At 43.8% G+C, this 16,864-nt stretch overlaps 2 protein-coding genes and 1 long non-coding RNA gene across 3 annotated transcripts; all 3 read left to right on the forward strand.

The window, feature by feature from the left end:
* The first annotated feature begins 1,146 nt into the window (after nucleotides 1-1,146).
* On the forward strand, nucleotides 1,147-6,336 carry LOC127919259 (uncharacterized). The gene is made up of 2 exons (XR_008102373.1): nucleotides 1,147-1,242; nucleotides 6,167-6,336. It is a non-coding gene; the product is annotated as an uncharacterized LOC127919259 (long non-coding RNA).
* Nucleotides 1,822-8,542, forward strand: LOC127919258 (uncharacterized). The gene is made up of 2 exons (XM_052502735.1): nucleotides 1,822-6,161; nucleotides 6,580-8,542. The coding sequence occupies exon 1, from the start codon at nucleotides 1,837-1,839 to the stop codon at nucleotides 5,827-5,829; it is 3,993 nt and encodes a 1,330-aa protein (XP_052358695.1). The 5' UTR covers nucleotides 1,822-1,836; the 3' UTR covers nucleotides 5,830-6,161; nucleotides 6,580-8,542.
* A 2,613-nt stretch (nucleotides 8,543-11,155) lies between these two features.
* Nucleotides 11,156-14,613, forward strand: LOC118378045 (actin, non-muscle 6.2-like). Its single transcript, XM_052502736.1, has 6 exons — nucleotides 11,156-11,324; nucleotides 11,797-11,923; nucleotides 12,468-12,707; nucleotides 12,970-13,408; nucleotides 13,831-14,012; nucleotides 14,220-14,613. Exons 2-6 carry the CDS (start codon nucleotides 11,798-11,800, stop codon nucleotides 14,361-14,363), a joined length of 1,131 nt encoding a protein of 376 aa, XP_052358696.1. The 5' UTR covers nucleotides 11,156-11,324; nucleotide 11,797; the 3' UTR covers nucleotides 14,364-14,613.
* Nucleotides 14,614-16,864: the final 2,251 nt, after the last annotated feature.

Raw genomic sequence — 16,864 nt, forward strand, 5'->3', positions numbered from 1 at the left:
TCCTCCGCTCTCTCCACTGGCTTCCAGTTGAAGCTCGCATCCGCTACAAGACCATGGTGCTTGCCTACGGAGCTGTGAGGGGAACGGCACCTCAGTACCTCAAGGCTCTGATCAGGCCCTACACCCAAACAAGGGCACTGCGTTCATCCACCTCTGGCCTGCTCGCCTCCCTACCACTGAGGAAGTACAGTTCCCGCTCAGCTCAGTCAAAACTGTTCGCTGCTCTGGCTCCCCAATGGTGGAACACACTCCCTCACGACGCCAGGACAGCGGAGTCAATCACCACCTTCCGGAGACACCTGAAACCCCACCTCTTTAAGGAATACCTAGAATAGGATAAAGGAATCCTTCTCCCCCCTTAAAAGATTTAGATGCACTATTGTAAAGTGGCTGTTCCACTGGATGTCATAAGGTGAATGCACCAATTTGTAAGTCGCTCTGGATAAGAGCGTCTGCTAAATGACTTAAATGTAATGTAAAGTGTAATTATTAATATATGCCTACTGTATGATAGCAAATTAATTAGCAAAATGTTATCCGGCCTAGCTGGAACTTCTTAAGGGAAATGTTTTATTTCTACAATTTCCCAAACAAAAACATATTTACTTTTTATGAGACGCGTTTGTGCCGTCATGTGCGTTAGTAGCATCATTTCTAACTTCCATTTGTTTTTACTTACACTTGTATGTTGACTCCATATTGGCGCTCAGTTTGACATTTTTGGTGGACTTTTCTTAGCGGATGCACAATCGTGAATTGAATGATGGGGAGTTTCAGGGCCCGGAGTGAACACACACTCTTACGTTACAAACTTCCCATACTTGGCTAATCATTTGGACCACCCTCCAAGATGGTGATGGGGATTCACCCAAGGGCAGAAGACGAGGGTGTGTCTTTTCTGAGTTTGAACCGCAGGCAGTGTTCCCTTCACATCCTGTCACATGACCTACACTGGTAGTGAAGACAGTGCTGCTGTCACATGACCTACACTGGTTGTGCTGCCATCCTGTTAGAAGATAACAGATTATTTTATTACAATGGTTAAATTGGATTTTCATTGTGTTCAATGGTGTTATTTGCCCCCTAGTGGCGCTTTCTGGTACTTAGAAAGTCAACGCAAACGGGAAGTTCAGAATTTGTTTTGCACGCATAGAAGCAGCTACAAACAACGCTACGGTGCAGGTCTTTCAATGTAGTTATTTCTTGTCACGCTTCAGCCTTGGAAAAATATTTGTTTGTAAAGTTCGATTCAAGCATTTAGCTAATGATGATAATCTTGTTATTGATAGAGTTTCTTACATATCAATGTTGGTTGCATTTACTCACAAATTGCAATGCCTTTTGTGTATGTCGTTAGCTGTATTACTTTGCTCATGCGTCATGCAAACGAATTGTAAAATATACAATACTGTAGTTTTGTTACTGTTTTTAGTGTAATATGCTTTGTTATTCTACATAGATGGTTATACATTATTAGAGTAATGAAAGGAGCAATTACCATATGGTTAACAATTAGCTATATGGTTTGGCATCATGCCAGATGCATGGTACCTTAGCGCGTGCTTTGTATTCATGCAACTTCAAATGTTTAATGTACATCTACAGTATGTCGGTGTGAATTGAACACTAAAGTATATTCTTTTCTGTATTTTGCAGTTTCACAACATAAACGTTTCAATATATTCATTCAAGAAAAGTCACGCCTTGGGAGTTTTATTGAAGACTTAGTTGTTAGCTATCTGTCTAGTTTTGCATGGGAACGCAACTCAAGGGCAGAATAGTGAAAAAACATAATCACAGCGGGCTCAAGCACAAGAATAACTGCACACGGTGGTTATGTTTCTACGTTCATCAGCCAACAAAGCCTCTTATCCTAGGGAAGACCAGCAGTCTATGATGCAACAACCAGAGCCAGGTGTTCAACAGAGAGAGATGGAAGAGCCTCTTCAGCACATTGGGACCAAGTCTCAATCTACAAGATCAAGGTCATCAAAACAGTCAAGCAGATCCTCAACTGCGAGTTCTGCAGCCGTCAAAGCACGTGCCAAGGCGGAGGCAGCACGCGCACAAGTCTCTTATGCTGAGAAGGAAGCTTCTGTGATGAAACAAAAGGCAGAAATAGAGGCCAGCTTGTTGAAGCAAAAAGCTGACCTCGAGGCAACTTTATATGTTCTCCAAGTTGAGAGAGCAGCTGCTGCTGCGTTGGCTGAAGCTGCAGCCTTTGAAGAAGCTGTAGAATCAGAACGCAGAGCGCTTCGCAAAGAACTAGACACAGGGACACAGCCCTTAAGTCCAGTCCAACGTACATGTGAGTATGTGCAACAACATGCTAGGCCCTACTTTGCTGAACTTCCATTTGAAGTGGAGAAACAAGAGCTTAGTGTTGACCCAGCTACATGCCATAATCCAGTAAGTAGCAAACAACAGAACATGAGCAGAGACTCTCCGTTCAAAAGAAATGAACAGCAGCATGGTGGAAATGGAAAGCAAGCCCACTTCCAGTCACACACACACAACTTCCCTGAGTCACAAGTGGCACCAGACCTCATCAAGTACCTCCTACGACGTGAGATGGTGAGTTCAGGACTCCTGAAGTTTGATGATCGCCCTGAAAATTATTGGGCATGGAAAGCATCCTTTCTCAATGCGACCAGAGACTTGAATTTATCAGCCAGGGAAGAGTTAGATCTAATTACCAAGTGGCTAGGGGCAGAGTCGTCTGAGCAAGCAAACAGAATTAGATCTGTCCATATTTTCAACGCAACAGCAGGGCTTAACATGGTCTGGCAACGACTAGAAGAGTGCTATGGTACACCCGAAGTGATCGAGAATGCACTGTTGAAGAAAATTGATGATTTTCCAAAACTGGCTAACAAAGACAATCACAAACTAAGAGAACTAGGTGACATTCTTCTCGAACTGGAGTGTGCTAAAGTAGAAGGGTACCTTCCAGGCCTCGCTTATCTGGACACATCTCGGGGGGTAAACCCTATTGTAGAGAAACTTCCATTCAGTTTACAAGAAAAATGGATAGCACAGGGATCCAAATATAAGGAGGACTATCGGGTAGCATTCCCACCATTCTCGTTCTTCTCGAGATTCATCAGGAACCAGGCGAAAATTAGAAATGACCCCAGCTTCACCCTCTACACCTCAACTAACCAGGTGTCCATGAAAAGTGAGAAACCTGCCAGGTACAGCAGCAAGACACCTGTGACTGTATACAAGACAGATGTGTCATCTGAGGCTTCAGACCACCAAACCAAACCCAGTAAGACAAAGGTTGAAAACCCTGACCGTCACTGCCCAATACATAACAAGCCTCATCCTCTTAAAAAGTGTTGTGGGTTTAGATACAAAACTCTAGATGAGCGCAAATCATATCTCAAAGACAATGGCATTTGTTTCCGATGTTGTGGGACAACTCAGCACAGAGCTAAAGACTGTAAGGTTTCAATCAAGTGCTCTGAGTGCGACAGCGACAGGCATCTTGCTGCTCTGCATCCAGGCCCAGCCCCTACAAATACATACACCGCTACAGCAGAGACGGATAATGGCGGGGAGCAAGGTGACGATGCTCTTCTATCTGTCACCTCAAAGTGTACAGAGATCTGTGGTGAGGCAGTCAATCCAAGATCATGTTCGAAAATATGTTTAGTCAAAGCTTATCCGGCTGGGAAAAGAGAGAAAGCTGTCAAAATGTATGTAGTGCTTGATGAACAAAGTAACAAATCTCTGGCCAAGACAGAGTTTTTCAGTCTCTTCAACATCAATGGCAACTCTGCTCCATACACCATGAAGACGTGTTCTGGGGTAACAGAGACTTCAGGCAGGAGAGCCGTCAACTTCATGGTGGAGTCTATAGATGGACACATGCAGCTCACTCTCCCTACTCTGATAGAGTGTGATATGATGCCAGACGATAGGATGGAGATTCCCTCCCCCGACATTGCGTATCATCATCCCCATCTGCAACCAGTTATGGACAGAATTCCAGCTGTGGACCCAGACGCTCCCATCCTCCTGCTCTTAGGACGAGACATCTTAAGGGTACACAAGGTACGAGAGCAAATCAATGGGCCCCACGACACTCCTTATGCACAGCGACTCGACCTCGGGTGGGTCATTGTGGGTGAGGTCTGTCTGGGAACGGCTCACCGACCAGCCAATGTTAACGTGTTCAGGACAAACATACTTCAAAATGGCCGCACATCCTATCTGAGCCCTTGCCCTGACATCATCCAGGTAAAAGAGAACTACAACAGCGTAGCTCAGAAACACATCTCTCCCTCTACAGTGCACTCGAGAGATCCAATCACAACTGTGAACACAGACAACCTGGGATGTTCCGTGTTCGACAAAACACAAGACGATGATAAACCAGCACCATCAGTGGAGGACAAAGCCTTCTTGGACATTATGGACAAACAGGTTTTCCAGGATGATGGAAACAACTGGGTGGCTCCACTACCCTTTCGCCCCAATAGACGTCGCCTTCCTAATAACAGGGAGCAGGCCATGAACCGTCTCACATCACTTCGCAGGACTTTAGACAAAAATCCTGACATGAAGCGTCATTTTATTGACTTCATGCAAAAGATGCTGGATAACGACCAAGCTGAACCTTCACAGCCACTAGAGGGAGACAAAGAACGTTGGTATCTGCCCATATTTGGTGTTTACCATCCACAAAAGCCTGAACAAATACGAGTAGTATTTGACTCCAGTGCTAAGTGTCAAGGCGTGTCACTTAACGATGTTCTGCTCAGTGGTCCAGACTTAAACAACACACTCTTGGGTGTCCTAATGCGTTTCCGCAAGGATTGCATTGCACTAACAGCAGATGTGCAACAAATGTTTTACTGTTTTGGTGTACGTGAGGATCACAGAGATTACTTAAGGTTTCTCTGGTATGAAGACAACAACCCAGATAGAAACATAACTGAGTACAGGATGAAAGTCCATGTATTTGGGAACAGCCCTTCACCAGCCGTAGCCATCTACTGCATGAGACGAGCAGCACTACAGGGTGAGAAGGAACACGGGTCAGAACCCAAGCAATATGTAGTGAGGAACTTCTACGTCGATGATGGTCTGACATCAGTAGCTACTACAGAAGAAGCTGTCAACATTCTAAGAAAAACACAAGCAATGTTGGCAGAGTCCAACATGAAACTACACAAGATTGCATCCAATAGCAAAACAGTTATGGAAGCCTTCCCTATGGAGGACCGTGCAAAACACTTAAAAGATCTGGACCTAGGAGTGGATCCTCTCCCCTTTCAACGGAGTCTGGGACTTTCCTGGAACCTGGAAACAGACAGCTTCTCATTCCAGGTGTCCCACAATGAGAAGCCTTTTACTCGGAGAGGCATCCTGTCCACAGTGAATAGTCTTTATGACCCCCTTGGGTTTGTGGCTCCAATAACAATGCAAGGTAAAGCCTTAATCAGAGAACTCTCTTCTGATCAGAGTGAGTGGGATGTCCCTCTTCCAACAGAAAAAGAAGAGAAATGGAAACAGTGGAAGCAAGTCCAGTGTCTCGCTGACACCTTTTGGAAAAGGTGGAGACAGGAGTACCTGACAACGCTGCAGAGACGCAGAAAATGGACAGCAGAAAAGCCAAATGTAAAAGTGGGAGATGTTGTCTTATTGAAAGACAGTCAGGCACACAGAAATGACTGGACAGTCGGGCTTGTGGTCAAAACCTTTCCCAGTACTGACAAAAAGGTTAGGAAAGTAGAACTAAAAATTGTCAAGCAAGGAGCTGCTAAGGTGTTTCTGAGACCAATCTCAGAGATTGTTGTTCTTCTTTCTGAAGCATCCTAGAGACAAAAGATAAAAATAGAAAGGACATTATTTGTTTCTTGATATGTTTTATTTCATAGTGGCACAATTTCATTATACCAGGCGGGGAGTGTGCTGCCATCCTGTTAGAAGATAACAGATTATTTTATTACAATGGTTAAATTGGATTTTCATTGTGTTCAATGGTGTTATTTGCCCCCTAGTGGCGCTTTCTGGTACTTAGAAAGTCAACGCAAACGGGAAGTTCAGAATTTGTTTTGCACGCATAGAAGCAGCTACAAACAACGCTACGGTGCAGGTCTTTCAACGTAGTTATTTCTTGTCACGCTTCAGCCTTGGAAAAATATTTGTTTGTAAGTTCGATTCAAGCATTTAGCTAATGATGATAATCTTGTTATTGATAGAGTTTCTTACATATCAATGTTGGTTGCATTTACTCACAAATTGCAATGCCTTTTGTGTATGTCGTTAGCTGTATTACTTTGCTCATGCGTCATGCAAACGAATTGTAAAATATACAATACTGTAGTTTTGTTACTGTTTTTAGTGTAATATGCTTTGTTATTCTACATAGATGGTTATACATTATTAGAGTAATGAAAGGAGCAATTACCATATGGTTAACAATTAGCTATATGGTTTGGCATCATGCCAGATGCATGGTACCTTAGCGCGTGCTTTGTATTCATGCAACTTCAAATGTTTAATGTACATCTACAGTATGTCGGTGTGAATTGAACACTAAAGTATATTCTTTTCTGTATTTTGCAGTTTCACAACATAAACGTTTCAATATATTCATTCAAGAAAAGTCACGCCTTGGGAGTTTTATTGAAGACTTAGTTGTTAGCTATCTGTCTAGTTTTGCATGGGAACGCAACTCAAGGGCAGAATACTGGTCATGTGTGAAGACGGTGCTGACTGAGCATGGGAGAACCTCAGTGGTTATATAAACCCTCAGGGATCTTAGTCTATATGTTGTTTTGTTGGCTGCATGTACCTACAACTGATACTGTATAGCCCTCATATTCATATCTGGACTGGAAGACAGTTCCACTGCTTTATTTTTCATTGTTCCCCTCTAATCAGGTATTGATTTAGACCTGGGATACCAGGTGGGTGCCATTAATGATTAGGTAGAACAGAACCAGCAGTAGTTCAGACCTCCAGTGTATGAGCAGTACTCCAGACCTCCAGTGTATGAGCTGTACTCCAGACCTCCAGTGTATGAGCAGTACTCCAGACCTCCAGTGTATGAGCAGTACTCCAGACCTCCAGTGTATGAGCAGTACTCCAGACCTCCAGTGTATGAGCTGTACTCCAGACCTCCAGTGTATGAGCAGTACTCCAGACCTCCAGATCTCCAGTGTATGAGCAGTACTCCAGTACTCCAGACCTCCAGTGTATGAGCAGTACTCCAGACCTCCAGTGTATGAGCAGTACTCCAGACCTCCAGATCTCCAGTGTATGAGCAGTACTCCAGACCTCCAGATCTCCAGTGTATGAGCAGTACTCCAGACCTCCAGTGTATGAGCAGTACTCCAGACCTCCAGATCTCCAGTGTATGAGCAGTTCTCCAGAGTATGCCCCTGCTGTATAGAAGCATAGGTTAAATCGGGTGTCAAACTCATTCCACGGAGGGTCTAGTCTCTGTGGGTTTTTGTTTTTTCCAATAAGACCTAAACAACCAGGTGAGGGGAGTTCCTTACTAATTAGTTTTGGGGCTGTTGCTGGGCAAACTCCCTCCAAAGATTTTCTATGGGGTTGAGATCTGGAGACTGGCTCGGCCACTCCAGGACCTTGAAATGCTTCTTACGAAGCCACTCCTTCGTTGCCCGGGCGGTGTGTTTGGGATCATTGTCATGCTGAAAGACCCAGCCACGTTTCATCTTCAATGCCCTTGCTGGTGGTAGGCTTTGTTACTTTGTTCCCAGCTCTCTGCAGGTATTTCACTAGGTCCCCCCGTGTGGTTCTGGGATTTTTGCTCACCATTCTTGTGATCATTTTGACCCCACAGGGTGAGATCTTGCGTGGAGCCCCAGATCAAGGGAGATTATCAGTGGTCTTGTATGTCTTCCATTTCCTAATAATTGCTCCCACAGTTGATTTCTTCAAACCAAGCTGCTTGCCTATTGCAGATTCAGTATTCCCAGCCTGGTGCAGGTCTACAATTTTGGTTCTGTTGTCCTTTGACAGTTCTTTGGTCTTGGCCATAGTGGAATTTGGAGTGTGACTGTTTGAGGTTGTGGACAGGTGTCTTTTATACTGATAACATGTTCAAACAGGTGCCATTAATACAGGTAACGAGTGGAGGACAGAGGAGCCTCTTAAAGAAGAAGTTACAGGACTGTGAGAGCCAGACATCTTGCTTGTTTGTAGGTGACAAAATACTTATTTTCCAAAATCATTTGCAAATAAATTCATTAAAAGTCCTACAATGTGATTTTCTGTTTTTTTCCCCCTCATTTTGTCTGTCATAGTTGAAGTGTACCTATGATGAAAATTACAGGCCTCTCATCTTTTTAAGAGGGAGAACTTGCACATTTGGTGGCTGACGAAATACTTTTTTGCCCCACTGTATGTTAGTAGGAGATATGTTAGTAGGAGATATGTTAGTCGGAGATATGTGTATATATATATAATATGACATTCGTAAAGTCTTTATTGTTTTGAAACTTCTGTATGTGTAATGTTTACTGTTAATTTTTATTGTTTATTTCACTTTATATATTCACTTCATATATTATCTACCTCACTTGCTTTGGCAATGTTAACACATGTTTCCCATGTCAATAAAGCCCTTGAATTGAATTGATATGTTAGAAGGAGATATGTTAGTAGGAGATATGTTAGTAGGATATGTTAGTAGGAGATATGTTAGTAGGATATATGTTAGAAGGAGATATGTTAGTAGGAGATATGTTAGTAGGAGATATGTTAGTAGGAGGAGATATGCTAGTAGGATATATGTTAGTGGGATTTGTTAGGAGATATGTATCTTTAAAATTACTTATTTAAAGCGCCCAGCACGTCATCCTCGTTAACAGTTTAAAAAATGTCAGAGAGTGAGATAGGGAAGCGACAGCAGAGAAGTCCTGTAAGGCAATACAAACCAGACTAGATGCCAAAACCGTGACGGCCAGGATGGAGAAATTGTACAATGATTGCTCTGCAAGTAGACCCACAAAGCGCCAGCTCTCAAACACCATATGTGGAGCAACAGATTGTTGGATGTCTATGAACAAGCTGTAATACATCACTGCAGAAACACATCACATTGATGAGCTCTTGGGAAATGAAGTCCCATGTAGGGACTGAACACAAAACATGGAGGAGAGGCACACAGCAGAAAACCGAAAACGGCATTAACTACCATTGTTGCTGAGTGGGTGGGGGACAGCGGTAAGATGAGCACTGTGTGGTAGGGTTTCCACTAGATAGCACAGCCACAAAGTAAAAATGGTCTCATTGTCTGTAAAAAAAAAAGGATAGAAATGGGCGGGGTTTATGACTTTGTGGCTGTGGTAACTACAGTGACGATCGTCTGGCAGGGCGCCAGGTCTGTTGTAGATTGAACTGCATTGCCCCTTAGTGGTCATACACAGGAAAATATCTGCATTTTCGAAAAGGGAGTTAAAATGGGTAACCTCAATTATTGCATGGATATGACACAGATATATAGATAATTTTTTTCTGAAGACAGACTGACTATAACTGTGAAAGTGTCTCCAGCAAAGACCAGTAGAGTGCATACACAGACATTAATCCTCTTTACTACTAAACAGCTTCTTCTGTCACTAAAACTTTCCATTTATGTGACAAATAACCCCTTGGATAAAGAGTTTCCTATTCTTCCCCTTAGGTTAAAGGTTATATGTTAATTGTACCAGAATAAATATCTCCTGTTTCTACTACACAGCTCCTGTGGGCTATGTAGACCTATGTTTTATATGTTCTAATTAAGCAATAAGGCCCGAGGTGGTGTGTTATATGGCCAGTATACTGTACAACGGCTAACAATGCAGAGTGCCTGGACACAGCCCTTAGCCGTGGTATATTGGCCAAACAGTATATCACAAACCTCTGAGGTGCCTTACTGCTATTATAACTATACCAACGTTATTAGAGGAGAAAAAATACATGTTTTGTCATACCCGTGGTATACGGTCTGATATACCATGGCTGTCAGCCAATCAGCATTCAGGTCTCGAACCACCCAGTTTATAATTAATATAAGGAAATGGTTTCAGATACCAGTAATCCATCTATTTGCTCATTAGCAATGAACCATAAAGCATTCTTTCGTCAGAATATAGCATGAAATATGCTTTGTGGACTCAACCAGACAGAGGTTGCTCTCCCGGGTTTGTGATGAAAAAAAAGGTGTTGTTGAATTTATTCAGCGACTGTGTCTTCTTATTGTCTCGACCTTAGACCTATTTATCACGGTCGCAAGGCATATGAGCTAACATGTTATAGAGCAAACAACGCAATTATCACAACACATAGGTTTGGCTTCCCCAGTGATTCTACCCACACACCACTACTGCCTGTTAGTCAATTACAGCCCCACAGACAGTACAGGCCTCTAACACATTGAGTTTTTTTTTTACAAGAATTGCCTTCTGCTCGCCTGTATTTCGGGAGCAATTATACCTGATTTTTACCCAAAGGCAGACCAATTCTGATATTTTGCCCAATTATTGGTATTTTGACCAATCAGATCAGAATTAGGCTACCTGTAGGTGCTTTGAGGTTGCATTGTAAAGTACTGAATAACTAAACACAGGTCACGTATTTGACATGGTCTAATATGTATTTGATTAATATCTACAGACTATGAAGGGCAGCATAGCCCACCTATGCCTGTCTCTCGTCAAACTTTCAATGCAACACTCTGGTCCAGGGTGCGCAGATCTGATGCATGACACGCAGCTGATCTTTCAAAATAATAGTTTGGGAAACATTTATTTAACAAAACAAAACAATCAAGTCATGATCATAAATTACGAAGGGATCGAGCACATAGTGCGCGATCAAATGTAATACCTCTATCGGCTACTTTTGTCTCACTACAATATGATCGCCCCAGACCTCTTTTCCCCAGACCTCTACTTTGTTGTCTTTTCCACAATGTGGGTTCACTTGATATTGGGTTAGCCTGCTAACACATTCAACGACGTTGCTTACATTTCCAAATTATACTGACTTTAAATTACCCAAAACCTTTCGGCTAACTCAACATGTACCTGTTACCTTCCAATCTCTTTAATATCGTCTACCATGTGAATGACAACGGTCGGTCACTTCCACCGTAAAACACCTCCCAATCCAATCCGGTGTCTTTTTTTGAAAACAATGCCCATATTTGGTGTGAGCAGGTGAACGCGAAGGCGGAGGATGAGACTCGGTTGTGGAGAAAAGGAGGTATATAGTCTCCTGCTGAAATGTGGATGCTACACTTCATTGAAGACATCATTCCCGGATTCTTGAAGAGAAAGCATCCTAACTGACAGGTAAGCAAACGCCACTATCCCGACGTTTGAGAAAGCCAATCTGAAATGTCGAGTTGTATCGCTAAATATGTTCTAGCTATGGTTAAAATCACTTGATTTGAAATACAGCTTTGCTTGGATTTGTCTGTGAATACGTGTTTGAGCTGTTGGGATCGGAGCCAAATATTGAGAGAATAAATGACTGATTGGAATTCTTTGCTTTGTTCCAAATGACTATTTGGTTCAATTCCACTGTTTTTACAAGGTCTGCTAGTAGACTAGTTCTCTTTAAGTCAGTGGTTAAACATGTTTAACTAATTGTTACGGATTACAGCTGACTATGTCTACACTTACTAATGAGGACCTCTAATGTCTCATTTATACTGTAGTAATTGGTGGTCTGTGTTGATGATATACCCTGACCCAGAAAATGGTATGGCTTTGTTCTTGCTTTTTAGGCCTTGATTCATTAATCCTCTTTGTTTTTTTACAGAATGGCTGAAGATGAAATTGCTGCACTGGTGGTTGACAATGGTTCAGGCATGTGCAAGGCTGGTTTTGCAGGGGATGATGCTCCCCGTGCTGTCTTCCCCTCCATTGTTGGAAGACCCAGACATCAGGTTGGAACCATACTGGGCTCTTGGATATCGGATTCACTTAATACAGGCTATACTTTTATACACAAACTATATGTGGACACTCCTTCAAATGAGTGGATTTGGCTGTTTCATCCACATGTTGTCAGAAGAAGGGCCTTACTGAAAAGCTCTGCCTTTCAATGTGGCACTGTCCTAGAATGCCACCTTTCCAATTTGCTCAACATCCGTGCCTGACGTCACTAATGTTCTTGTGGCTGAATGGAAGCAATTCTCCACAGCGTTGTTCAAACATCTAGTGGAAAGCCTTCTCAGAAGAGTGGAGGCTATTATAGCAGCAAAGGAGGTGACCAACTCTATTAATACCCCTGATTTTGGAATTTAGATGTTTGAGCATGTGTCCACTTGGAGAACATTACTGTATCTCTATATTTGACTTTGATAGAGTTTGAAGAGGCTATATGGAACTCTTCGTTCTGGGGGTGCTCTTGAGCCAACAACTTCTGTAGTGTAACTTGAGTTTGTATAACGCAGGGACAAAGTGTAACGGTAATGTCTCCTTCCCCAGGGTGTGATGGTGGGCATGGGACAGAAGGACAGCTACGTGGGAGATGAGGCCCAGAGCAAGAGGGGCATCCTGACTCTGAAGTACCCCATCGAGCACGGCATTGTTACCAACTGGGACGACATGGAGAAGATCTGGCATCACACCTTCTACAATGAGCTGCGTGTGGCCCCTGAAGAGCATCCCGTCCTGCTCACAGAGGCCCCACTCAACCCCAAAGCCAACAGGGAGAAGATGACCCAGGTAAGTGGGGGCATTAGTGTTTTTTACAAATGAAACAATGTGGCAGTAGTAAATAAACCCAGCCATTTTATTTACATGGACTCCTCATCCACCAGCAGAATGTAGAGCAGTTTCACATCAGGGTTACTCTGTTCACCTTGCCTGAGGGTAGGCATTGATTAGTGGTGGGCCTCACATTCTTAGCAGTATTTGTAGGTGTTTAAAACACCCTTTTTATAAAGAGTCTCTCAGTCCTAATTCCCACCTTCTATTCTTCCACCAGATCATGTTTGAGACCTTCAACAGCCCAGCCATGTATGTAGGTATCCAGGCCGTGCTTTCTTTGTACGCATCTGGTCGCACCACAGGAATCGTGATGGATTCCGGGGATGGCGTTAGCCACACGGTGCCCATCTACGAGGGCTACGCTCTTCCCCACGCCATCCTGCGTCTGGACCTGGCCGGACGCGACCTCACGGACTACCTGATGAAGATCCTGACTGAGCGTGGCTACAGCTTCACCACCACGGCCGAGAGGGAGATTGTGCGCGACATCAAGGAGAAGCTGGCCTACGTGGCGCTGGACTTTGAGCAGGAGATGAATACCTCTGCCTCCAGTTCCTCTCTGGAGAAGAGCTACGAGCTGCCTGATGGACAGGTCATCACTATCGGCAACGAGCGCTTCCGGTGCCCTGAGACCATGTTCCAGCCGTCCTTCATTGGTGAGATGTTTTTCTATGTCTTTAAAGAGGAACTTCAGCTAAAAAATGTCTTTGTTAAAAGCCGTTTGTTTATGGCTGGCGACTATAGTAATTCTAGTCCTGAAGATGCACCCTCTGTTATGTATTAATGACTCTTCATAAGCACTAAACACCCAACTTTCTGGCTTTTTTAAAATATATTTTTTATAAATCAGTGGACAAAGGTTCCATTTGGCCACTGGAGTCGCTCTTTAATACATGTACAAATGTTCTTGTCTAGACAATGTTACTCAGCTTAGTGACAGTCATTCACCACTATACAATCCTCTGGAGCTCTGAGGTTCTTGCCAGTTGCGTGTTCACTGACCTCATTAAAAGAGCCATACTTGTAGGCCTGTTAATTTCTGTTCCTAGGGTTGACATGTACATGCTTGCTTTTGTAGGAATGGAAAGCACTGGAGTGCACGAGACCACCTACAACTCTATCATGAAGTGTGATGTGGACATCAGGAAAGACCTGTATGCCAACACTGTTCTCTCAGGTGGAACCACTATGTTCCCTGGCATCGCTGATAGAATGCAGAAGGAGATCAGTGGCTTGGCACCTCCTACTATGAAGATTAAGGTGGGCATTCACATGTGATTCTGTGACTTAGCCATTGGTCATTCAGTGCGACATCTCTCAACTAGCCATATTTATTTTTTCTCGTGTGATCTTTTTGGCTTCCCGAATACTTTAATCAGAAATCTGATTTATGACTGTATTCTGCACTAAAACCAATTTAGATCTCCCTGTTTTACTAATGAATACGTTCATATCTCTTGTTGCCAGATCATCGCCCCTCCAGAGCGTAAATACTCTGTGTGGATTGGCGGTTCCATCCTGGCCTCTCTCTCCACCTTCCAACAGATGTGGATTTCCAAGCAGGAATACGAGGAATCCGGCCCGTCTATCGTCCACCGCAAATGTTTCTAAAGCCTTGACTCTTAACCTGGTGTTACTCCTTTCAGGGAGTCTGTTATTTCAGATGGCTCTCCTGTCCAGAAGCCAACACCTTGCCCCTATCCCCTAAGCATTTGTGTGGCTCTAAAATGAGTAGGAGTGAATTCCACCTATCCTAACTGGTAGAGCTAAAACCATCTTGTTGTATTTGTTACTATTAATCTTGCTGTACCATGTAACATCAGCTACTGGGCCATTTGAATAAAGGTTCACTGTAATGTGATATTCTGTGTAGTCTATTTGCAACATTAAGTCTTGTAATGCGTTTGACACTTCTTTTTAAATTTACTGATCATTTCAGGGAATGATGTGATTTGTAAACACACTTAATGTATTTGTCATTGGCTGGAACCCACTGCAGGTTAAATCAAATGGTTTTCTCATTGTTAAATTCTCTTGGTGAACCTCATGTTTATGGCTTCAACTCTCAGATCTTTGGGATGTGCTGACCAGATGACATCCTTTCATCTCAGTATAGATGAAGGCAAGGTGAAGCCACTTCTATAATGTACACTGAAAGCCCACTGTCTTTGACAGGAGTACATGCTAATGAACGGAAGTAGCTGTTCTAATCACACCAGTGATGACGAACGTAAGAGGACAGCTAATTTTATATCAGGGGGGTCTTGTCATGAAAAGCTTTGCAGGTGTGTGTTCTACATCAGTGCTAAAACACCTGACGACAGTATTTAAATCCCAGACTGAAGCAGGTGAGTTTACCAAGGAGCTCGCTAGACCCGACGCCGGTTTTGGCATAGGTCACGCTGGTCAACTGGGTGGGACTTCATACGGCAGGCACATTTCACTCGATGCCAGGTTCACTGATTATTTTCAGTATTTATCTAGACCTGGGGGACCAGATGGGTGCCATTTAATGATCCTATTGAACAGTGCTAGGGGTAGTCCTGGAAGTAACACCTGCAGACTCCAGGCCTGCAGCTGGTGATCCCTGATTTACATGCTTTGTCCACCAGATGGCAGTGCCGTCTTGACATTGTCACATGACCTACACTGGTAGTGAAGACTGAGCATGGGAGAACCTCAGTGGTTTAATCTAAACCCTCAGGGATCTTAGTCTATAATATGTTGTTTTGTTGGCTGCATGGACCTACAACTGATACTGTATAGCCCTCATATTCATATCTGGACTGGAAGACAGTTCCACTGCTTTATTTTTCATTGTTCCCCTCTAATCAGGTATTGATTTAGACCTGGGATACCAGGTGGGTGACATTAATGATTAGGTAGAACAGAACCAGCAGTACTCCAGATCTCCAGAGTATGAGCAGTACTCCAGATCTCCAGAGTATGAGCAGTACTCCAGACCTCCAGTGTATGAGCAGTACTCCAGACCTCCAGATCTCCAGTGTATGAGCAGTACTCCAGACCTCCAGACCTCCAGTGTATGAGCAGTACTCCAGACCTCCAGATCTCCAGTGTATGAGCAGTACTCCAGACCTCCAGTGTATGAGCAGTACTCCAGACCTCCAGACCTCCAGTGTATGAGCAGTACTCCAGATCTCCAGTGTATGAGCAGTACTCCAGACCTCCAGATCTCCAGTGTATGAGCAGTACTCCAGACCTCCAGACCTCCAGTGTATGAGCAGTACTCCAGATCTCCAGTGTATGAGCAGTACTCCAGATCTCCAGAGTATGAGCAGTACTCCAGACCTCCAGTGTATGAGCAGTACTCCAGACCTCCAGATCTCCAGTGTATGAGCAGTACTCCAGACCTCCAGTGTATGATCAGTACTCCAGATCTCCAGTGTATGATCAGTACTCCAGACCTCCAGTGTATGAGCAGTACTCCAGACCTCCAGATCTCCAGTGTATGAGCAGTACTCCAGACCTCCAGATCTCCAGTGTATGAGCAGTACTCCAGATCTCCAGTGTATGAGCAGTATTCCAGACCTCCAGATCTCCAGTGTATGAGCAGTACTCCAGATCTCCAGTGTATGAGCAGTACTCCAGACCTCCAGTGTATGAGCAGTACTCCAGACCTCCAGACCTCCAGTGTATGAGCAGTACTCCAGACCTCCAGATCTCCAGTGTATGAGCAGTACTCCAGACCTCCAGTGTATGAGCAGTACTCCAGACCTCCAGTGTATGATCAGTACTCCAGACCTCCAGTGTATGAGCAGTACTCCAGACCTCCAGTGTATGAGCAGTACTCCAGACCTCCAGACCTCCAGTGTATGATCAGTACTCCAGATCTCCAGTGTATGATCAGACCTCCAGACCTCCAGTGTATGAGCAGTACTCCAGACCTCCAGTGTATGAGCAGTACTCCAGACCTCCAGACCTCCAGTGTATGATCAGTACTCCAGATCTCCAGTGTATGATCAGACCTCCAGACCTCCAGTGTATGAGCAGTACTCCAGACCTCCAGTGTATGAGCAGTACTCCAGATCTCCAGTGTATGAGCAGTTCTCCAGAGTATGCCCCTGCTGTATAGAATCATAGGTTAAATCAGG

The sequence above is a fragment of the Oncorhynchus keta genome, unplaced genomic scaffold (genome assembly GCF_023373465.1).
Source record: "Oncorhynchus keta strain PuntledgeMale-10-30-2019 unplaced genomic scaffold, Oket_V2 Un_contig_16133_pilon_pilon, whole genome shotgun sequence".
NCBI lineage: Eukaryota > Metazoa > Chordata > Actinopteri > Salmoniformes > Salmonidae > Oncorhynchus > Oncorhynchus keta.